This window comes from Rhinatrema bivittatum, chromosome 12 (assembly GCF_901001135.1).
Source record: "Rhinatrema bivittatum chromosome 12, aRhiBiv1.1, whole genome shotgun sequence".
Lineage (NCBI taxonomy): Eukaryota > Metazoa > Chordata > Amphibia > Gymnophiona > Rhinatrematidae > Rhinatrema > Rhinatrema bivittatum.
Genome location: NC_042626.1, coordinates 16,473,812 through 16,498,434, shown reverse-complemented (window position 1 = coordinate 16,498,434; position 24,623 = coordinate 16,473,812). Strand labels below are relative to the sequence as shown.

At 44.3% G+C, this 24,623-nt stretch overlaps 1 protein-coding gene across 6 annotated transcripts in view; it reads left to right on the top strand.

Annotated features, from left to right (window-relative positions):
• The first annotated feature begins 6,420 nt into the window (after positions 1 to 6,420).
• Positions 6,421 to 24,623, top strand: part of KDM5B (lysine demethylase 5B) — a 164,030-nt gene continuing 145,827 nt past the window's right edge. For 5 of the 6 annotated variants that reach the window (XM_029573272.1, XM_029573270.1, XM_029573271.1 and 2 more), the window contains exon 1: positions 6,421 to 6,737. In XM_029573272.1, coding sequence (XP_029429132.1) covers positions 6,597 to 6,737 — 141 coding nt within the window. In that variant the 5' untranslated portion in view covers positions 6,421 to 6,596. Of the gene's footprint in view, positions 6,738 to 18,854; positions 18,874 to 24,623 lie in introns of those variants that run through there. The other variant, XM_029573275.1, reaches the window with a different exon arrangement.

The following is a 24,623-nucleotide window of genomic DNA, read 5'->3' as shown; positions in this document are numbered from 1 at the left end:
ATATTTACGATATAATCCAGTTTCCAGATCCCCCTTTCCCCTATGAAGACAGACAAAGAAAGAAATACTTTAGCAGGTGAGAAGAATGTCTGTAAAGAGAGACATTTTTCTTAGATAAAAAGATAGGGAGGGGGTGCTATCCCTGTATCAGAGGTTCTTAACCAGTCTTAGGAGGAGCTTGATAAAAATGTAAATACTGAAATCTCCAAAGGAAAGAAGAAATATAAATATGGAAAGCAAGAGAGGAATGGTAATTATTTAACTACAAAATTACCTACTAACAAATGCCTACTGCTGCTTCTTTTTTGGTATATAATTTTCTGTTAAATTTTGCCACAAATCCAAAATGCAAGATTTCAAAACATTATCTCATCACAGCATGTGAATAAACAACCCAATGTGCACGACTCTTGTTTTCCACCCCCGTATACATAAATGTGCATAACAAAAGCATTGTACCCCTTTTCATCAGAAATCCTGTAACAAATTTAGGAAATAAACTAATCTAAATGTGGCAAACCAGTTTTATGTTTCTACATTTGGCAATTTAAATCAGTTCTATGTAAATCACTACAGCAGCTGTGAAAAATGACAAATTTATAATCCTACATCATCTCAATGTATTAAAGTTAACATTTTTTTTTCAAAATAATTTTTATTGGGATAGAACATGAACAGGTAACAAGTCCCACACAAATAGGTACAACCAACTACAAAGCAACTGATACAGTGCAAATTGTCTAATGCAAACTGACAACAGTAAAACCTTCATTATGTCATTATCCCATCTTTACCCTACACCCAACCCACCATACTTCCAACCCATACAACGTACACACCCTCACACATACCACACTTCATTCACCCTACTACACTCTTCCCCTTGTCGCCTCTGCCCCCCCCCCCCCAACTGAGACCCGGGATTACACCATTCAGGCTCATAGCCCCTGGCCCGCAGCCCTTCCTGGACAGCTGCCGGTAACAGGGGAACGCAAACCTGCCAGCAGGCCCTGGACAATTTGTCAGGTTTCCATTTACCCAGGATGAAGTCCATGCGTTCCATCTGAAGGAACAAGGCCATTCTCCGAGACCAGGCCAGCACAGACGGGGTCGCATCCGGGGCCACCCAGGCGGAAAGTATCATGCGGCATGCCAGGAGGACGGCCACTCTGCTAAATTTATCTTTGGAATGACATAGTACAGGCCTGGGGGCTAGATAAGAGAAATTGGCCAGAGGTAGGTAGCTGGGCTGGGGTAGAGTGCAAAATGACATCCGCCATCGAACCCCAAAAGCTTAACATTTTGTTTGGCAAAGTGTGAATACATTTTTGCCGTTTATCTCTGAATTTGACCACATTTTTTTAAATTTAGTTGTGAAATGACTTCCAACAATTTAGAAAATTACAAATCCAACGATCCCATTTGTAGCAGAGTAAAAAAAATATTTCTCCATTTTATTTAATTTACTAGTGGGTAGAACAGTCCTTAAAAGTATAAGCTTGCACGACCTATGTTACATTTAATACGTGTAATCAATATTGATTATCTTGGGACATGCCATAAAACGTAGAAATGTGCCGCTTTGATTGGTTTTCACGTATCTTAGCCTGTACTCTTTGGTCTGCAATATAACCCTGAGTATTTTAACCTGGGTGTAATGTATACAAACTCTGTATATATAGCCATCCAAAGATAGTTGTATATCTGTTGGTATAATTTTTTTTCCCAAAAGAAATTGACCAAACTTCTCCTAGTCTCAAGTGTATCTCCTTATTCTCCAACAAAAATATACCATTATTCGAGAAGATATCTCCTGAACTGTTTTAAATTATAAATATGAAACCACCATGGATGAAGCCACAGGTCATAGTGTCATGAGTAGTTTTTCAAGTTTGTTGAGACTAATTGCTAAGTATTGACTCAGGGATTTATTATACTTGCTGTTTTGGATCTAGAAAAAATATGTTATACCTTAGGAACAGAACAGGCTGAAGTTATGCGTTCCCTCCTTCCTTCCTTCCTTAGATCCCTCATAAATAATTGGCAAATGGGGGCCCAGTTGAAAGTAAGCTCGGCTCTGCGTCCTGGTATTTCATTCGAAGATTAAGCACCAGGGGGAACTCGTTTGATTGGCTGGCATACATTGGCACATTAATCTCTTCTCCACGGCATTTTAGAAGATACAAAATAATAATTAGGAAGCACCTACAAAAGTACACGTCACAGGTACTAATATTGATGCTATTAATAGCGTTTCCTATTGCATGAGGCTATCAAAGCTAGGATGGAATTCAAATATTTAAAGGCCAGCTCTCGACCTGGAAGCTTGCGTTTGCCGGAAGACCCTCCTTCTCGCGCGTGACCGTGAGCTGCCTCTTCCCGGCGCGCGCTTGCAGTGTGCGCACGTGCGCTACGTGCAGCTCCGCGGCGTCTTGCTGGGTTGTCCGTTGGGTAGGGGAGGAGGGGCTGGGTTCGGAGTCCCGGCTCCGCCCCTTCTGCAGCTGCCGCGCGAGGCCTGACGGAAGGACGCACCTGGCGGCTCGTTCTTTTATGATTGTTTTGTTTTGTCTGCGGCACGGGAAGCCTCTTTACGGGTGGGGAGAGGTTGCTTGAATGTATCAGTTTTGCCGGGGAGTTTATGCACAAACATTAACTTTTTATTTCCCTTCTGAATCTTGTTACCTTGTTAGTGAATGGTTAAGACAAAGAGACATGACCTTTCTCCCCCTTCACTCTTTAGCCCCGCCTCTTCTCTCCTTGCTGACATCTTTATGTCCCAGGTCCTAGAACTGCCATCATCGCGTAGCACCATAGCATTTAGATATAGTCCAACCTTTACTATAGCCACGCCTGAGGAAGTATCTTAGCTATGCTTTTACTGGCAACTCCCCCCAATCAAAACCTCAGCCAGATTTAGCTGAAAGTTAGGATAAAGGTTTATGCAGTACCGGAAGAGACTTTAGAGGGTAAAATCAAATTCAGTCATCTTGTTCCTTTTCCTCTCTTCTCTGGAAACGATCGGATGAACGCAGAACCAGAAAGGGTTCTCCTTTCTGTCCTCTTCATCTTTTGCCTATGACATCAGAACCCACCGCGTTGGAAATTGTTACAACTTGCAGTCCCTCTAAGTAAAGAACGAAAGCATGCAATGTTTGGAAAAATATATATATAACTAGTACTAGAAAAGGGTAAACATTGCGGGTTGTTTTTCTTGCCAAAGTCATCCTTCCGAACAATAAAGAGGTTAAACCCACATCTTTACACGGTGATGCGCCACCAGTTTCGTATCCAGGGCCAATTTCCACTACCATTGTATTATCAAAGGCCTCTCGCCGGTTTTGTTCTGCTGTGTGCGCTATTCTTTGTTATTAGAAAGGCACCCTCCAGCAGCACATCACTGTATTTACGTAGATTTTTAATCGGCCCGCATCGAGCATGGCGTTTTGAGATTGTGATTGGGGTGGGGGTGGGGGCCCGTCTTAAAAAGCCGATCTTGTCTAGAAAATTGCAAGTCCCGAAACCTGCACTGATCTGTCATCCACCCATTGGCTCCATCCGCGCAGATCTCCTTCATTTCTGCAGGAAGGTGTCAAATTTCAGGTTAAAGGGACCTAAGCAAAAATGATGCAAAGAAAGAAAGGCAAAACGAGAGCAGTGATTACATTACCCAAATGCTGCTGCAGGATTTGTTTGGGGGGCAGAGTGTGAGTGTGTGTGTGAGTGTTGGGGGGGGGGGGGTCTTACTTTCCATTTTTGTTCAATAAGTGTCGAATTTGGGGAACAAAGTCCTGGGAAGATTGAACCGATGCACAAGGATCTTGTACGCCGGCTGCTGTGAACCTTTGTGCAAAATCAAATTTGTCTATTAAAATTCGGTCTCTGCATAATTTCAATCTCTTTATTATGAGTCTCGGTTAGGAGAGAAATTATTTTGTACAGTTAATTATGATAATCACTGTTTAAAATATCTATCTATACTGACTCGGCTATATTATTTTGTCGTACGTAGTATTTTAGCCGAAGCGATCGGCTTTTATCATCCCACATGCTAATTATTTAATCCCTCTGCACAGACACAGGCTATATGTATTTTGCTGTCCCCAAAACCCATTTTTTGGGTAACTTTGCCATCAGTTTCCCTTCTTTTCCAACAGGGAGCTTAGAACGATTGTTGATGTGTTAATTTCTTTGAAGTTGCAAGGAATGGCAGAAGTTTCCAATAATATTTGGAAGGCACGGATGTGGGTATATTTATTGTTTCGCCGCTGTTAGGGCGTCCCACGTGCAGAAGCATCTTTCAAAGCCCTGGCGAGGGGCTGGCTATTTATTTTAAATCGACAAACCCCTCCATTGTAGCTTTGAAAGGCAGAGACAATGAAACCCAGCCAAAGCTTCACCCCTCCTCATGACGCAACGCAGGTCCACAGCCTATCCTGGAGAACAGCGAGTCTCTTTAAAAAAACGAGTCCCGAGCCTGGTGTGGCAGTCAGCTGGGGGATATTCCTCCGCGCATGTAAACAGAGCCCATAAACCGAGAAAGTGGGTCTGTTTCTTTTTAAGCCATCCCTGCCGGGGAGGGTGGAAAAATGGCGTTTCTCGCTTCCGCAGAAAGCCCCTTGCAGGGAAAGCCGCTGCGATTTCACTTTAAGATAGACACCCACCCTCCATGCAGTCTAGGCATGGAGGGTGGGGGGCATATGTCAGAGAAGATCACTGACAAGGAGCTTTAGGCATGATGGGTGCAGAGTACACGGACAAAGCAGCATAGGGGCCCTCGTGGCTGAGAGAGCTAGCGAGTCATGGAATAGAAAGGCGGTTCAAGAGAGAAAATATGTTGAAATGCACTTCCACATCTTTGGGCAAACGACTCTTTGTCTAGAGTTGTAGACTGAAATTATAATGATCATGAACTGAGCGCGGTAGAAAACGAAAATATAAATTAATGTATTGGCCACCTGGATCGCAGAGACACTGAGAGAGAAAGTGTCATGGAGAAAGTAGGTGCAAACTGAATCATAGTCTTGTGCTCTCTAATCACTAGCAGGTTTACTGTTACCGATTCTGGTTTGAAGCCGGATCGGTTGTCATTGACTGACTCAGGCCCAAATCGCCTCCCAGCCATCTTTGTCTGTTTTATATCTTACTACGCACAGAAAAGAAATAATAAGAGCCTCTTTCTACTGTTATGCAGCCTGGCTTCTCCTCTCCCCTCTGTGAGACCAATTTTACTTTGCACCATATGTGAGGCATAAGGGTAGGGGCGAGTATTTAAACTTTAACAACATCAAAGGAAGCAATACCCAGGAGAAACCAAAAATATACATTAGGCTGTTAAAACATATATCAACTGTACAAAACCACACCACTGTCAGAGGTTCTTCTTTATGTAGCCTCCTCCCAAGAAAAATGCTTTGGGATATATATATATATATATTTATTTAAGAATTTTTTTATACCGAAATTAGTCGAAACGTCATATCGGTTTACAGTGGAACAAAAGAATGGAACGTACATTGAACAGGGAGGGGGAAGGGGGTACATAGAACCGATAGAAAGCATGGAAGGAGCAAAACGGGCACAAAAGGCAACATGGAAACAAATATATATATATATTTAATTAAATATTACCCCACACGATTACCATTAATGATTCTCTGTCCTAGATGTCTCCTACCTTATAGTAATAGATTTGAAAGCATCAGGCTACTACTTAGAATTTCATAAAGAAGCTAGTCTCACGTTTTCCATATTTTTATTCAACAGGTATGAATATTTTCTCCCTGCACACTGAACCGTGAGTGCACAGACCCAATTATTTTCCAGGTGAACTTTTTTTGTACCAAATAATCCCAATACATGTGGATTGTAAAAGCAACGATATCCAGTCGGATGCCTTCATTCATTATCTGCACAGCTAAGTTTCTGATGGCCCAGATAAAAGTGATGGGTGAAAAGAGAGGTGGAGGTAGTGGGACGATGTTATTTATTATCTGCTTTCAGATTCGAACACACCTTATCATTGGAGAACTCAAATACTCATGAATAATAGGTAGATAACTAAAAGCAAACGGCTAGGACAGGGCAAACACCCTTGGACATGAGAGACACTCGTTAATAATTTGCTCTTTTGTTGTGGTACCTTTTATTAGGCTGTGGTATGAACTGCATGGTAAACATGAGCCATAGAGACCATGTGCCCCTTCTTCAGATAGGATTATCCCTGCTTGAACAAAGAATATAGCCAACAGTCTGCATCAGAGTGCAACAACAGATAAACATCTTTTGTTAAATTGCCTAATCTCCGCATTTAGATTCTTTCCCATAAACTTTCCGCATGGCCATTCCCTCCCCCCCCCCCCCCCGGTTCCTCCTTTTACAGTCAGGGCCCGGGCCCCTGAGCACGGACTATTTGCGCCGGCGGAAGCGCACGACCGCCGCGTGGCGCTGGGAGGTGTGCGCAGCTGCTGCTGCCGCGGCCGGAGAGAGCGTTGAGGAGAGCGGAGCGCGGCGGCCGTTACACCCCCCACCCCCGCCCGTCCGGTGCCCGACAGAGAGAGAGAGAGCGAGTCGAGCTGCGCGCGTCCCCGCGTCCAGCCATGGCCGGCGAGTTCATCCCGCCGCCCGAGTGCCCGGTCTTCGAGCCTAGCCGGGAGGAGTTCGCCGATCCCTTCGCCTTCATCAACAAGATCCGACCCATCGCCGAGAAGACGGGCATCTGTAAGGTGCGCCCGCCGCCGGTGAGTGGCGGGGCCGGGGGCTTCTCCCGGCAAAGTTGCGAGTTGCTGAGGGAGCAGGAAAGTTTCCAATATGGCGGCAAGCGGAGGTGGGGGGCGCCCCCTCCTCCCTCCCTCCCAGTCTCTTCTTTCTTTGTGTGCAACCGGAGAGGCCCCCCACCATCACCCCAATGGCGGGGGGACCCTTCCTCTCCCCCATCGGCTGTCAGAGGCCGCCCCGGGATCGGAATGGAAACAAAGCGAGAAACGGCGCAGTGGAGGGTTGGGGCAGGAGCCCGGTGGAGTGGGCGGTAGACCACTTCTCTCCCCCCCCCCCCCCCCCCGGCCGTTAAAGCTCCCGATCCTGTTGCCGCCGCCTCTGCCCCGGGTCGGCTCGTTGCCTCGGGAAGGCCGGAGGAAGAGAGCGATGAGGGGCGGATCGGGCTTGGTGGAGGACGAGGAGCAGGGCGGACCGGACCGGAACCCTCTGCAGCCCGGGAGGACTCTGCCGCTGCCCTCGGCCCCTTCTCCTGCATTCATTTCTTTCTAATGACGTCTGGCCCCCCTCAAGCTAAAGACGTCTTTAGGCTTTATTTTTAATCGCATTTTATTTTTACATCATCTTCTGTTTACAGACACGAAAAAGTTCATCCACCATATTTGAGACCTACCAAGAATAAATTGGAGTGGAGTCGGGATTTTTGTTTTTGTTATTTTAAATAAAAATTAGTATTGATACAACAAGGACTGCTGAGAGGGTTTGGGGGCCATAGACGTTTTACTATGGAAGTTTTTTTTATTTCTTACAATTATAAATGTTTTAAAACATCGGTTATTTACTTTCTACAAACCCCTCCCCCCCAACAAGTTAATGTCCCTAATTCACTAGGGTTTATTTCTTCTGATTACTAGATTTTGAAAAGTAGACGTTTATTTGCTGGTAATTTTTAATTGTTTTTCGCTAGCAGGACTTTTAAGTTTGCCCAGCTCTTGTTGGTTGAGATGTAATTTGGAAATGGAGGAGTTGCTATGTAAAGAGATTGAGGCTGGCTCTTGGGTGTTGTCCTCCATGTTGGCATTGTGGTGTGCTAAGGGCTTAAGATTCTTCAATTTTTGCTTTTTGCTTGTGTCCTGATTGGCAAACCTTTAGCAAAATTCCTGGTGTCTTTTGGTTTTGACTAGCTGCTGCTTTTCAGAACTCAAGATTTTTGAATGTTCTGGGTTTAAGAGTTCGTAGTGATGTTTCTCTTGCAATATTAGGCAGAGATGGCCACCATTTTATAGAAAGAGTAAGAGCAAAAACGTACTGGATAGGAGATCTCATTCCTGTTTTACAGGTATCTTTGGCTACAGCATACTTAAGTTTGTGTATTGCATATGGCAAAAAAAAAAAACATTCTTATGCTTTTAATTTCTATATCTTAATGTTTACTTAAAAAGTTATGGGAGATGAAATTAAGTTTGTTTTGATCTTAAATTTGACACCCTTTTCTTGACGTAAATACTACAAAAAATCACTATATATAGACATATTGTTCTGTGTGGGTCTTTGCTGACACACAATCTGTTTTATTCAGTGGATGACCAAAGACTATTTTGGTGAGTTGGGTCCTGTTAGAACAAAGAGATTTACTTTAAAGATGAGAAGCTGAGAGTTCAGGATTCTGTGTAAATCATAAATTGTACTTACATTGAAAACCTATAAAAAAAAACAAACTGTTAGCATGGTGTAAATGGTTTGGATACAGTTGATATGAAAACCTTGAGTCTTAAGTTACCTTGCTTGTAATGGAAGTGGGAGTGATTAACATATCTTTGAACGGTTCCAGTTTCAGGAAAGAGAGAACCTGAACTCCATTGCAAAATGTGAAATGTCATCTCCTGTTGGAATAACCTCTGGTATTTCTATTCTTATGGCATTTTTGCTTTTTTCATAGATATTGTGTCCCAAATTGAATGAATTATGTCTATGCCGCTGTAGTTGATTTATATAATTCAGTGACTCTGAGGGTGGGGTAGTTTGTAAATTCTTCATCCTAGGACAGGGTCCTCTTAGTTCCTGAGTGGATTTTTATGTGCAGTATATGTGAAGTAGGCTAGTTTGGTGTCATTCAAAGATAAAACCCCATAACTCTTTCATTTTCTTGTAATTTCTCACCTATTATATCATTGCTGATCTGTAGGGTTTTAGTTTTACAGATGTATCGGATAGAAAGAAATTGTTGATTTTCTTAGGTCAAATCCTAGATTGTTTAAATACTTTGGCAGCAGTGATTATTTTGTATAGTTAGCTGAGGAGAGACGCAAAGTTCATGTGCATCTCAGCATAGGTAAGAAACTGGTTATTGCATAGGAAGAGCCTTCTGTTTGTAGAAATAGCTGCACTAAGCAGTTCAATGGTTCTTCTCTTGGTCTTTACATGCTGAATGTTTTCCTCTTCTGTGATGAGTATTTAGTTTAATGGTAAGCTGGCAGTGTTCTAGGTGCTCTCTAGTGGCATGTTTTTAATCCCTCTAAATTGGGGGTGGTTGGATATGTCTCTTTCCCCCCCCCCCCGACTGTTGAATTGATTTATTACATTTAAATGATAGTTCGGTTTATGTATCTCCGTTAAAGAGGTTTTTTGGCCTGGGAACATTGCAGAACTATCTGAGCCTTCTTGGTGTTGTGAGTTTAATTAGCTGTATTAGTGTGTTTCGAAGGTCCTTGGTTTTAAGAAACCCAGGTGTACCCTTATTAAGCTGGCAATAAAAGCCAGAATGGCTCATACTGCCATGCAGTGGGAGGCCTTCAAAATTGCACTGCAGAGGGCAATTGATACTTTGTGGTACTTCAAAACTAATTCAGGTTTTTGTGATCATTCCTTGGCTATTTCAAATCTTGTCACTTAATGTCTGTGCATGTAAAATCATTATGGCACTGGGGAAAACTGAAGAATTTACTGAATTTCTTTTTTGAAGGTATTACAGGTGGTTAGAAGTAAGCCAGTTAGTATAGTGTATCTGGATTTTCAAGTCATTTGACAAAGTTCCACAAGAGACTACTCAGGAAGTTTAAAAAAAAAAAAAAAAGTCTTTGGATAGGCGGTACAAAATGTAAATAGTGGTGTGCCCCAAGGCTCCATACTGGGATTAGTGAAGTTTTTCCTGTTCATAAATGGTCTGGAAAAGAAAGCAGCAACTTAGTGATTAAACTTACAGATACAAAAGTATTCAATGATATTAAAACACAAGCGGACAGGGAAACCGGGCATTTAAATGGCAGATGAAATTTAACGTGGACGAAGGCAAAGTGAAATGCATAGGGAAAAATAATCCCAACTATAAGTACACAATGCTAACTTCCTTACTAGGAGTCAGCACCCAGGAAAAGGATCTTGGATTGGAGTCTTTGTGGACAATACATTGCAATCCTTAGCTCCAGCTCAGAAAAGTAAATAGGAGTGATTCAGAAAGGAGTGGAGAATATTATATTGCCCCAAATCAATCCATAGTGTGATCCTACCTTAGGTTTTGTGTGCAGTTCTAGTTGCCCCATCTAGAAAAGGTACAGAGAAGGGCAACAACAATGATAAAAGGGATGGAATGAACTCCCATACGGCTGCTCAGTTTGGAGAAGAAACTGAGGGGATATAATCAAGGTTTATTTGCTACCCCCTCTAGCCCTGAAGGACCAACATACAAAATACACTGCTTTATAAATACAGGCATTATAAAGCATTCATAAATAAACATAGAATTCACATTCATTTCAAACAATATAATGAATAAAATAAAAAACCCCTCAAACCTAATTTGCATCCTACTCTCACTGGAGGAATGGGGGGATTCAGGAGAAAAAATTACCTCAATATAACAGGATCCTAAAATTTCACCACCCCAAATATCCAACTTAACCCCTTCCCCCATTATAAGTAGTCTTACCAAAGAAAAAGCCCCCATACTTTCCTTAGAGCCACATTGAAAGTACAAAATGCTTCCCAAGGGGTGACCCTATGTCTGTAGGGGTAGCCTGGACTGGATACTTACTGCTGTGGTGGACAGCTCAGTTGCTTTGTTGTGTCCAGGGATTGGGGGTGCAGAATGGGCAGCTTGGTGCCCCTGTGTCTGTAGAGTAGGCCGCATTGCTGCTGCTCTAATAATTGTTTGACTATGGCTGAGTCTTTTGTGTTTGTATAAGTTGACACAATGCTTTTTGTCTGCCTGTCCTTGCCCAGAAATGGATCAGTGCTCGATTGTATTAGGTGTTCACTTTTAAACACTTCTTTATAAATTTTGTAAACCGGGTTGATGTGATTTATAAGATTTATAAACTTTGTAAAGATTTATAAACTTTGTAAACCGGGTTGATGTGATTCATATCATGAAACTCGGTATAATAAATAAATAAATAATAAATAAATTAATAGTTGACATTAGCTCTTGAAATGAAGGTAGACTGCCTGTTTTTCTGTTCATTTGATCAAAGATTTTGGAAATAAATACAGTGAACCTCTTCCAGTGAGGTGTCTGCCTTTTGTCACTGAGAGATTTCATATCCTCCTCTGAGTATGAGGACCCTGTGCTAGGTACTACCCTTATTTGTGTGTAGTATATTTAAAATAATAGATTATGTTTTGCCATGAAAGACATCTTTGGGGAAATTATGAAGGAATCTAGATATAGTACTTAAAATAGTTAACTTAACGGAACTGAGAATGGTAGTTTACAGCTAAGACTCGATTATCATAGTTACCAATCAGCTTTTTAAGCAGTGCTTTTTCCACAGGTCTGTTTTGTTAGTCACTTAAAGTGCTGACTTCAGATTATCTATAAGAAAGAAATGTATTTAATTTCCTACATTATATGCCTTGTCCTTAGAAATTACAAATGATTTTTGGTGGTTTGCTTAAAGGTTATTTAAAGTGATGGAAATTCTGCAATAAGGTTCATCCCTACCAGGTGCCCTAGAGCAGGGGTGGCCAACTCCAGTCCTCAAGAGCCACAAACAGTCCTGGCTTTCAGAATATTCACAATCACTGTGCACGAGAGATGTTTGCATGCCCTGCATCCTTTGTCTATATAGATATCTCCTGCATATTTATTGTGGTTGTCCTGAAAACCAGGCTCTTGAGGAGCGGAGCTGGCCACCCCTACCCTATAGGTAGGAAAACATCATTGCTCCTCTTCCAGCTCCATAACTAGTTAACTACTTCCTGTGCTTTCCTCCCACAGTGATGTTTCCCTGGTGTGTGTGACTAGATTATTTCATCTCACAGGAGCACCCATCAGGCTGGTCTTGATGGGTACTTGAAAAGTTGAAAGTTGGAAATACAGTAGGCTTTGAGAGCAGCAAGGGGGTAGCTTGTATTGGAGTTGATGGACAAATGGATTCTTTAGGACTCTGGATGTAATGGAGAGAGAACTATTTGCATCATGCATATGGCAGAGTCAAATGTAGAGTAGAAAGGATAACTATTGCTTTATGGACATGAAACTATGCTTACGTGCCCACATACCATGTGTTCTTTAGAGGAAGTTCTGGAGAATGCTTTGTGTCAGTCTAGTTCCATCCTGATCTTTTTTTTTTTTTTAAACATTTGTGCGTAACTTATTTTTTTCCATTGCCAGGAAGAGTACATCTGTAATGATCCTTCCATTGGAAAACTGAATGTCATCAGAGGGCCCTCCCCCCCAAGACCATCTAGGGTGCCATTTAGCCTGATGCTGGTCCTGGCTGACTTATTGCCCAGGCCTGCTGTATCAGCATTCTGTCCATTGGTGGGGTTTTCTAAATCCACACCAATGGTTAGAGCAGTAGCACTAGGATCGGGGAAGCCAGGGTTCAGATCCTGCTGCCACTCCTCCTGACCGTGGGCAAGTCACTTCATCCTCCATTGCAAACTTAGGTTGTAAGCCCTCTGGTACCTCATCTTGAGCTACCAATGAAAAGGCATGAGTTAAAAAGAAATCAATAAATAAAGCAGAAGTTTCCCAACTACCAGGCCTATACAGTACAGTGCGCTCCGATGGAGCGCACTATTAGCCTGCTATTGGACGCCTGCATTCAGTAAGGGGAGGAAAACGTGCGTCCAACCCGCGGCACCTAATAGCGCCGTCAACATGTTGATGGCCCTATTAGGTATGCGCGCGGGATTCAGAAAGTAAAATGTGCAGCCAAGCCGCACATTTTACTTTCAGAAATTAGCCCGAAGTCCAGATAGGCCATGTCTACGTCACCTCCCTCCCCCACCACTTGGCTGCTAGGATCTTTCTTCCCTTTGTGTAGAGGTCAGCCTATGCATCTCTGGTTTCTTCCTCCAATGGGTGACCCATTTGTTCCGTATTGTTTTTATAGACACTTTTTTTTTTTTAATGGTTATAGTTTCTTACAAGATGTCCCCTGAAGCAGATGTTTTGCTGAAATATGTCCATGTTGGGATTTTTTTCAGTTAATATAGATTTTTCATTTTATTTACACTATTGTTGCTACTTTATTTGATCAATTTTTTGTATTAAAGGTTACTCATTGTTTTTATTGCTTTGCTTCTGTATTTATTTTCCCTTTGTGAAATCTCAGCTTGCTTCAAGGTGCTGCACGACTGATATTAGACTGGCTCTGTAGTTGCTGCCTTGTTTCCAGTTGTGTAGTGGCGCCATCTCTGCTCTCTTGCAGTGCCTTGGAGCTGCCCCCTTCAAGTTGACCAGAGTTGTGAGGGGCGCAGTGGGCACGAGCTCTTTTTAGTATCCTGGGCTGCCATGGCTTTATCTACTTTCACTTATCAAGTACTTTTTAAATAAGGATGTAAAATATCAAACAGTCAGACAGTCTTACCCTTCAGTCCTTTTAACCGCTTAATATTTGTCAGAACTGCCATGGGAGCTGGAGGCAGGTCATCTTGACCTGCAGCTCACTTCTGGGTTTCTCTTTTCCACTGGCCAGCCTGCAGAGTGTGCAGACTTGCTATGGGGGCGGCTCTGGGTATCATTTAAACCATCAACTGTTGACATTTGCAATTTAAAGGGTTAAATATTCTAATAATATTTTACGTCTGTACCTTCAGGTGCCACCTTTGCAAATGGGTTTGTAGTCATGTCACATTTATTAATGCTGTTTTCTGCCTTAGGTACCTCACTTTCCATTTGAGACTATGGAGTAAAAGAATTTATTTAAAATTTCTGCCTCTTTGTCAGCCTCCAATTTTGCAAATCCCGTTTCCTTCCTTTCTCTTACCTACTCCCCATCTTGTTTTCACCTCTCCCTGTATTTCTAAAGAAAGTTTTATCTCCTTGTTTATTGTGTAATTTTCTTCTCTGTTTGAGCCTTTGCTCTTCTAACTGTGTTACAGTGAAGACATCAAGTCTTGTTTTCCAAATACCTTTAAAGAGAGAGAACTTGTGAATGTAGACTTTTTTCCCTCTGGTTTTTGTGTTGTTTTTTTCCACAGAAACAAAAAAATACACCCACTCTTTCAGAAACCTAGTAATTTTAGATGTGTATACAGGGCCCAAATGTGCTTCCTTTTGCAGTGCTACTAGGTTGATTGAGCTGGGTAATCTTTGGCTAAAACTGGACTCCTGTCTGCTGCCTCTGTAGTAAACTTGGTGTCCCTTCAGTGATGACAATCATGTTGAGGTTGCATCCTCTCTATCTAAGGAGGCACTTGACAAGTAAGCGAGGCCAGAAGCTGTTGGGAGTGGACAGTGAGAACACACCACAAGACACAAACATGAAACTCTACAATCAACCTTCCCCGAAAAGATGAGCAATTCACCTGATCCGAGTGACCATCACCATGACATTTAAGCACTCGGCGCTCTGCACTCCTCAACAGGGTTTTCAGAAGTGCATTAAGCTGACAAAAATAAAACCTCCTCATTTCTTTAGCCTTCTTTCAAAATTAGTTTGGGATGTCTTGCTACTATATGGTTATACTGTCTAGTAAGCCTAGTTGTAAAGAGAAAAATACATGTCTAATCATGATTCCTGCTGTCGAAAGTTGCACTGACTTTTGCACTTCCGTAAAGCTCCTAGACAAAAAATAATTTCTTGAGCCAATGTTCAAGATAGTGGACATAGGTCACTTGCTGAGAACATGTTTGTTACATTGTTTGTATTAATTGTGCTTTCTTCTTGGGAATGTTATGTTGTGAGCCACTGAGTTTTTACAGCTAGTGGGAATGTTTTTAAATAAAATAAATCTCTTGGCCCTGCTTTTACTGTCGCTCAAGAAACATGACTTTTGAAAGAAAAAGCAGAAGATAGTGGGGCAGGATGGATAGGAAGTGACTAGGCCGATTATTTAAATAATTCTTTTGTTTTAATTGTTTGCATAATTTTGGTCACCGAGAGGCATCCTCCTGCCCTGCTGAAATCGGTGACAGTCTCGTGAACTATGGTTTGAGTTGTAGTTGCAGCTGCCTTTCTGTGTGTTCTTTCAAAGGAAAATGGAATTGCATTTCATGAGAGAGGTTCTCTAAATCCAAGTGACTTATTGTCCTTCAGCTAAGTAAAAGGATATTGGATGACAATTTTCTATAAACAGAATAAGGACAAAAGGGTTTGGTTAGAGACAAAAGTTTAGACCTCAACAGGTTAGGAAGGAGCTTCCCTGAGATGAGGGTGATCCCAGGCCCTTGGGGAAGAAGTTGCCAGATTGAGTGTTTGTGTGCTGGATGCCAGCGGGAACTTAGGGCGACTTCCCACTGAGAGAGGCTTGTGGCACTATAACCCCAGTAGAGGCTGGAACCGGAGGGAGTCATCCAGCTTTTTTGCAGCAAGAGCAGTCGGTGGTGCCAGCTTTAATCTTATGTAACTAAAAGTGAGGATGAACTGCAGTAGCTACTGCTAATGCAAAATGGTTGGACTTGCTGCTTATTTTATAAGCTACTTTTATTTCTCGTTATAAACCACTTTTTCCAAATTCTATACCCAGAGGTTTATTGTCTACCCCTATCCAGGTAGGGGAGTGAGAGTACAGCCATTTTGATGTTTAATTGTGTGTGTTTGAGAGGCACTGCTAGTTAATGTCGTCCGTCCTTGTGGACTGTGCAGCCAGGCCTAGAAACCCGAGCAGGTTGGAAGTGCCTGCATCCAGTTTGTGCTCTGTTTGTTTTGTCTTGAGCGCTGATGCTTTCCATTGACTTCACTGTAGACCTGACCCTTCTTAGAGGGATGCACTGCTTCAGTCTATCACAGACCTGCTCCTTGTCCCTTCCTTGGCTTGGCAGCCCACCTTTTGCAGAAGGTCATGTTTCAGGCTTGGCTTTTTTACTGCTGGGTTCGTTCTTTTTATAATTTCAGAAAAGTGGCTTCTTGCCACAGACCCCAAATAACAAAACTCAGATTTGAAAGCTTATACAATTACTTGTTTTACAGTATTTATAACCACTCTCCCCCCATATTCCTGCCAAAAACCTGTGTAATTCACTCGATGGTCAAGGAAGTAGGTATCGTGCTCCATTTATTTCCTTCCCAAGGTGGGAACACAGCATTTTTAAAAGCTCTTCCTAATCAGCCATTAGGCTGAACTATACTGAGGGCTTTCTGTGTTGGTGGCTGGAAACTGGAGCTCCATGCTTTTTGGGTAGGATTACAGCTGATGGGGGACCTTGGGCAGGGTGCTGGAAATCCTTCTGACGGGCCTGTTATCGCATCAGTTGGTGGCAAGATCCGTTCTGGAGAGCAGGCAGAAATATGCAGGACTTTAATCATGCTAAACCTCTTGACATTGGGATTATTGCATCACTTGAGTTATGACCTCACCTAGCATATCGCATGATGTAATTGTAGATCATCACTTTCAAGGCATCTTTATTGCAGACAGTGAGACTAGTAATGGACCCGCATAAGAGTTATCCAAAGATGGTTGTGCGTAAGTTTTTGAGAGCACATGGATCCCTTCTTCAGATGCGACCAATGGAACTGCCTTTTATATGTATATATTACATTTATTATAGGCACAATTATAGTATTTAACATTTTTGCCAATTATACTGAATTGTCTTGGTAATATGGTTGTAGAACTTAGCCCATTTTTATAAATCTTCTACATTTTAAAATTAATAGCATGTATTCTATGGTTTGGAGTAGGGCAACCTGTAGTAATGTGCATCAGTGCATTAGATCATTTGACTTGGAGAGGGGGCAGAAGGGGTAAATGGGAACGTTGATGCACTTGAGCACTGGAAGGAATTGGAGAAAAAGCAAAAGAGAAATCAAACATGAGTGCATTTTAACCTGTGTTTTGAATACTGAGTGGGAAAGGGTTCAAGGCCTCTTAGGGTTATGCATTTAATCAGGATGTTAATCGAAACGCAATACAATATCTGAAGAGGGCCTTCTTTTTCAGGGTTGGTTTCTCTTGTAAGTGTTTGATGGTATCTTAAACATAAGAATGTTCTAGCTGCTGCCAGTCTGAATTTTTAGACAGAATGGAAGAATACCTCAAACCTTGGGAAGGAAAGAAATGGAGCACGATACCAACCTCTGTGCCAGAGCTCCACGGGTGCTTTCATTTATCTTTCACTGTGGGTATTAGCATCACCCCTAAGGTTGGCTTGTGCGAGTACGATGATTCCCACACCCGTTTGTACCTTATATTGTTCTTGGAGGATTGCCACTGGAGCCGAGGTGCGAGGGCAGGAGGGACTCCTTCCATGGCAGCGGGCAGGAAATTCACCAGCTCTCAAATTTTGCCATCCTAGGCGCACAGGCCTGTGCGTAAAAGCTGGGGCCAAAAAAAGCAGCTGCTGCTGGGGCAAAGAAGGAATATTAGAGGACCCAGGCCAGAAGGACCAGTGGCAGCCCTCAGAAAGAGTAGCAACTGATGGGATGGGGAGGAGCACTGGAGACTCCAGTCCAGGCCTGAAAGGAGGAGCTGCACAGGTCAGATTCCTCCCCCCCCCCCCCCCCACCCTACCCAAAAAAAAAAAATCCCAAAACAAAAAATTCTGCATCCCGCTCCACTCTCACCTGGCTCCTAAGAATTTTGATGGCACCTATGTTTTCTAAAAGACTTTCATTCTCTGAAAACAATGATTTCTAAAACAATTTGTTCAAATAAATGCTTCACAATTTAAAAGCTGGAAGGTAACTTTTCAGGGACCTATCTGGTTTGGGTAAATAACTAACTGCAGAAATATTACTGACACAAGCTTGCACCCTGGCTGGCCCAAGTGTGGGTTGTACGGGAGACCTGAGTTCAAAGCCCCGGGCTCATCACTGCTGGGGCCAAGGTCCGGGGACACCCTGTATATCTGGGAGATTTGTTGGGGGAGGCGGCGTGGCACTGCCACTGAATTGATGTCTAAGGGGCAGTGGCTGGTTAAATCTGTCCCCAGCTGCCACTGCTTCTCCAGGAGCAAATGCCAAATTTTAGTCTTCTGGGTGACCTGACGCCTCAGATCTTTTTGCCATCCTGGCTGTTCCAAACATGATTAGGTTGTTCTACTCCAAAAACTGCAGAGTTAGAGGCAAAGGCCTTGCTTAATCAGGCAGTAACTAAACTGTGATGCTTGGTCATATCCCCCTCATCACCTGGGAGTGCCAGCCTTGAATCCCAGAAGCTGCTTGTGCGGAAGGGCTTCCCACACAATATGTCCTAGTGTTTGCTCTTAAAGGGGGGGAAAGTTATCTTTTTTTTTTTTTTTTCCTTTTTGTTGTAGTGCACATGGGGAAGTTTTTTTTTTTACTTGGCTCATTAGCCCCTGCTGAGTATAATTTTTCTCTGGGTGATTTCAGAGCCCCTGAAAATACACAGACCAGTCCCTGCCTGAGGGTCTCTGCAACCTTGTCATCGTGGGCCTTAAATCCAGCCCCTAGGTATTACCATTGTGCAGTGACTGACTCCCTCCATCCTGTCCATTACTGGGTTTGTTTTGTACATTTTTGCAACAAGGAAAGGAACAATAAAACAGAGAATTGGGGGTAATTGCTATTCTCATTGGTCTCTTATTTAATGAGATTTTTCTTGCTGCTTTGTATTTCTCCGTAGTTTAAAAATATTGGAGCTGGTCTGTTTTGTCTTGCAGTTATTCTCCCTGTTTTTACTTTTGTAGGCACTCGGTCGGTCCCAGTCCCTGTTGCTAGGTGTGTCAGGTGTGGGGCCCAAGGGAAATATTTACCTGCTGGGTTTGTCTCTCCTGACTAGTCCCAGTCTGATTCCCTCCCACAGGCCATGGTAAGGGGGTGGCCCAGGCAGATAACAGACTAATCACATGTTTACAAATACATTTGCGATTTGTGTGTGTTCTTCCTGGTTGCAGGTTGGGGAAATATTGAACTGTAGTTGTGCCTATTTGCATGTAAAACATAGAAACCACTTTTGTTTTACACAAACAGATCTTAAATGGTTGGCTTTAAATTTTGGTTAAACTATTGATGCGCATTTCACAAATCTGTGTATAGAAACCCAGATGTCTGATTTGCAGTCTTTTCATATGTGAATGTGATGATGGCTCCAGGGCTGAGGCAGATGCAGATCCTCTTTTGTGTATTAAGACCCTGCCTGTCTAGATCACCTGTTCAACGTCTGTGTGTCCGCATGCCCTGCACTTGATCCTGTGCAGTAGTAGTAAAGGTCAGCAAAGGTTGCAGATGACAGCAATCTTTGCTGACCTTTTTTTTTTTTTTTTTTGACACTATAGTTTTTCTGCTCTTTTTGGGCTTTCAGTTCAGTTGGACCAGGGAGTGGGATCTGGCACCAGAGCTTTATTTGTAACTCTCCAGGGATTATTTCCCTCCGGATTTTATATTCTCCTACCTACCTCCCACCAGTGACAGTGGGAGCCATACATCAGAGCTTCTTCCAGAACTGTGCGGTTGTGGTCTCTGAATCCAGCCCCCAGGTGTCATCCTTGATTGACTCTCCTGCCTACCTCCCCCCCCGACTGGAGCATGTGAACGGTGCTTCTATAGCATCCTTAGCTGACCTGGGGAGTGACCCAGGGATCTTCCTCAGGGCAGAGTTTAGCACTGGGGTCATCTGTGCTCTATCTCTCCCTCCACTATAGCTCCTTGATAGGACAATACTTTCGTACAGGAAAATTTTCAATGGTTTTACCTGCATAACTGAGCTGTTGGTTGTAATTAGCTCTTCTTATCTCTGCAGATTATTCAGTTTGCCCATAAGGAAGGGCATTGTTGGCAAGCAACAAGTGGGGATTTTATTTTGAAATCCTCATGCATGATAGCCAATGCTGGCTTTGCATCTGCTGCAAAGCAAGTGCCACATCCCCAAGTAGAGAAATGCTGGCCTGAAATGTTAAGAGATCTGTGCAGGAAGCTTCCCTCTGAAAATTCAGTCCTGCGGGCAAAGCATGATGATACCAGTCTCATAAGTACACATTCCCTGTACGCACCCAGATCAGGCCAGACTCCTGGCTTTTCCCTCCCTTCCAGCAGATGGAGACAGAGAGAGTTTTACAGACAGTACCACATAACCTGGTGTGCCACCTGCAGTCCCTCAGTAGTTCTTTGTTTCCAGCAGAAGGTAGAGGTGTAAAACCTGTGCTCTGAGCCTAGTTGTTTAAAAAAAAAAAAGTTGGAGATTTCCTCCCAGGAGGTTGTCCTGGTGGGGCCATCCTTCCTGGTTTTGAAGTGGACAAGCAAGGGGGTTGGGGCCCCTTGGTGTGCTTGGTCCTTTGTCGCTGGAAGCAGAAAGCTGATAGAGCTAGTTCCCTCTTCTCCAGAAGGGATAGCAGAGCCTACTGCCACTCTTCAGAGAAGTGAAGTGATTTTTTTTTTTTGTTTGTTTTGCTAAAGTTTAAAAAAAAAATACATATTTTTTTTTTTTATTCCCTGCAGTTTGGGGCTCAGCTCCGCAGGCTCTCGCAGTTTCGTTCCCTTAGGCACTGGCTGGCTCTCGTGGTCTCGGGTTGAAGCATGCCATGCGGGAACAAATGTGGTGAGTCGTGCATGCGACTCTCACCGACCGGCCTATTTTTCCGCTGCGCCTCTGGGGGAGAGGGCAATTCAGGATCCATCGTGGTGGCTTCAGAGCGGCAGCACGGGAAGCAGCGGATCTGTTCCCGATTAGTATGGAAATGGTGGCCATCTTGGCTAATTTCGCGGCTGCTACTGAGGCTATGGGCGGGAGGGGCATCTCCCTCCACCATTGTCCCCAGCCATTCTGAGCCCCGTAGAGGTCCGGGGGAGGAAGACCACCTGGGAGAGGCTTCGGATGATTCTTCCACCTTCTCAGCTGATTTTGTTTTGTTGTTGCATAAGGCTTACTTGGCATGGAAATCCGCGGGGCGGCATGGGTCCAAGCAGGAGGCATCGGTGGGTGCGCACCCTAGGAAGTAGTCCAGGTTTTCAGAGGCTTTTGGTTCTTTTGGGATACTCTTGCAGGCACCGCCGTGGATGACGGAGTTCCATCTGGAGCGGGTCCTCCTGATGCGGATCCTTCCCTGGAGAGGCAGAATGAGGGGGAGGGGGATGATACGAAGGTGCTTCATCTGTTCCACAGCGAAGTTAGGTCCCCTGATCCCCGATGTCCTTGCGGAGTTAGGGAAAAAGGTTCCGCAGGAGGAGTCTGATAAGGAGGGCATGGATCCGGTCATGGATGGCTTATGGGGTCCAGCAAAGGTTTTTTTCTTACTGTAAGTCTGTAAAAAGTTGGTGGTCAGGGAATGGGATACTCCGGAGACTGGCTTGAAGGTTGATAGAGCGATGGATAAGTTATATTTGCCCAAGGACACGCTGGAATTCTTTCGAGTCCCGAAGGTGGTTGCTTTAGTGTCAGCTGTTACCAAGAAGACGACTATTCCAGTGGTTGGTGCTGCAGCTTGAGGTCTGTCTGAAAAAGATTTTTGAGATGTCTGCTCTCGGCGTATGTGCTGCAGTGTACAGCAGTTTTTATATGCTTCGGGCAGGGCTGCGATGGGTGCAGCAGTTGCAGGCTGATAAGTCCATGTCTTTCCCCAGAGGCAGAGACCGGCTGGAAGCTGTGATCGCCTATGGAGCTGATGGCGCTGTATGACCTCATTAGGACGTCCTCTCGAATGATTATGTTGGTGATCTCGGCCAGGAGGCTTCTTTGGTTGAGAATCTTGTCGGTAGATATTTTGTCCAAGTCTCAGTTAAGAGCATTGGCTTTCAAGGGAAAGCTGCTTTTTGGAGAGGACTTGGAGGAGTTGATAAAGCATCTGGGAGAGAAAGTGCACAGGTTACCTGAAGAAAAGCCTAAAGGGGCAAAAGGTTCCTTTCCTTTGCTTTCTCAGTTTTGAGAGAATAGGCAGTTTCGGCAAGGGAGAGCTTCAGGGGGTGCCCAGAGGCAGCCCTCAGGGAGGCAGCAGTCCTGGAACCAGTCCTTTTGAGGCCAAAAGCTGAACAGGGATGGCTCTAACCTGGGTGGTATTGGAGCCAGATCCGCACAGTGAAGCAAGGCTGGCCTACTCCTCCAGTCATAGGGGGTTGGTTGTCTCTTTACAAGGAGTGGGCAAAGAGCATGTCGGACCAGTGGGTTACACTTGGGAATTTGCTCGTCCTCTAAAAGACCTGTTCATGGTCTCCCCTTGCTCCTCTGTAGAAAAGAGGCAGGTGGTACAGCAAACCATCAGCTGCCTACAGATGCTGGGAGCCATTGTTCCCATCCCCCTAGAGGAACAAGGGACGGGACACTATTCCATTTATTTTGTGTTTCCGAAGAAGGAAGGGATTTTTCACCCAATTTTGGATTTAAAGAAAGTAAACATGGCTCTCAAAGTTCCTCGTTTTTGAATGGAGACTCTGCACTCTGTCATTGCAGCGGTGCGCAAGGGAGAGTTCTTGGCGTCCCTGCATTTGACCGAGGCGTACTTTCACATAGGGATCCAGCCGGACCATCTGAGGTTTCTCCGGCTCATGATCCTCTGGATGCATTTTCAGTTTTGTGCCCTTCCATTCGGTCTGGCAGTGGCTCATAGGACTTTCACCAAGTTGATGGTGGTGGTTGCGGAAGCTCTCAGGAAGGGAGGGCATGTTGGTTCACCCATATCTGGATGACTGGCTCATTCAAGTGAAGTCAGAAGTCCTGTGCAGACAGGCAGTGGATTTGGTGCTGCAGCACTTGAGATCCCTGGGATGGATAGTGAATTTGTCCAAGGGTCATCTCTCCCTTTCTCAGGTGTTGGAATTTCTGGGGGCACATTTCGATACCAGGGTGGGGAAAGTTTTTCTCACCAAAGAGAGCATTGGCAAATTGCAGTTGCAAGTTCACAGGTTGTTTTGAGAACCAGGTGCCCAGGGTCTGGGATTACTTGCAGGTTCTCTGTTCCATGGAGCTCCTTTGCTCTCATGAGGTCTCTGCAGGTGGCATTGCTTTCCTGCTGGGATCCATTGTCAGAGCAATTTCATCTTCTACTACCTCTTATGGAGCTAGCCAGGTCCAGTCTCTTGTGGTGGTTTGGTTGGAACCAGTTGTGTCATGGGATGGACTTGGAGGTTCCGGAGTGGATGGTGGGTACCACCAATGCCAGTCTCTCCAGTTGGGAAGCTGTCTGCCAAGTTCAGTCTGTGCAGGGCCAGTGGTTGGCGGAGGAAGCGTCATACTCTTATCAATTGCTTAGAGATAAGAGCGGTGCAGTTGGCACTGTGTGTGTTTCTTCCTCTCTTGCGCGGCCGTCCAGTCAGGATCTTGTCAGACAATGCGATGACAGTGGTTTATATCAACCAGCAGGATGGTACCAAGAGTTGAGCGGTGGCTCAGGAAGCTTGGGAGCTGATCTGCTGTTGATAGCAGCTTCTTACATAGCCGGGACCGACACTGTGCAAGCGGATTTTCTCAGCCATCAACAGCTAGATCTCTGAGAGTGGAAGTTGTTGGAGGAAGCAGTGAGCCTCATCCGTGGGGTAGACCCCGTGTGGATTTAATGGCAACTCGGTGAAATGCCAAGGTGCCTTGCTTCTTGAGTCACAGAGAGCACGGGGCAGTGGGGGTCGATGCCTTGTTCTTTCTTGGCCGCAGGACATTCTGCTGTTTGTCTTTCCGCTGTGGGCAAGATTTTGCGGCGTGTGGAGGTTCATCCAGGTCATGTAATTCTGGTGGCTCTGGAGTGGCCTCGGAGGCCTTGGTTTGCGGATTTGATCAATCTAGCGATGGACAGCCCATTGAGGCTCACTTGTCTGCCAAAGCTTCTGCATTAAGGTCCCACATTTTCAGATCAGGCGGGTCACTTGGCTTTTGATAAATGCTTAAAGGAGAAAGGGTACCCTGCGGATGTCATTTCTACTCTATTGCAGGCTAGAAAGTCTTCCACCTCCCTGGCATACGTGAGGCACTGGAGAGTTTTAAAGGATTGGTGTGCAGAGCAGGGGTTTGACTCTGTGAGCTTCAGTAGCTTGCTTATTTATTTATTTAAAAGTATTTATTTCCCACACCCTCTAAAGAGGGTTGGTGAAGGGTTTGTTCTTTAACTCCCTCAGAGTTCAGGTGGCAGCTTTGGGTTGTCTTCGAGGCAAGGTGCACGGAGCGTCTGGCTGCACATCAGATGTGGTGCGTTTTCTCCTAGGGGGTGAAGCATTTGCAGCCTCCGATTTGGAAGTTGTGTCCTTCTTGGAGTCTTAACTTAGTCCTTAAGAGCATGTGTGCAGCCCTGTTCAAGCCTCTTAGAAGGGCTGCTATGAAAGATCTCATTTTAAAGGTGGTTTTCTTGGTGGTAATTTGTTCCATCAGACGGATCTTGGAACTTCAAGCCTTATCATGTAGGAGTCCTTTTTTTAAGGATTACAGATTCTGGGGTGTCCTTGAGGGTTGTTCCTTCTTTTCTGCCGAAGGTGGTATTGTCGTTCCACTTGTCAGTCTGTAGAGCTCCCGGCTTTTCCAAACTTGGATGCTTTGGTGCCTCATATGAGAGAGTTGCGACTCTTGTATGTCAAGCAGACATTGCTGCGATATCTTAAGGTCACTAATAGCTTCTGGTTGTCGGATCATCTTTTTATGCTATGGAG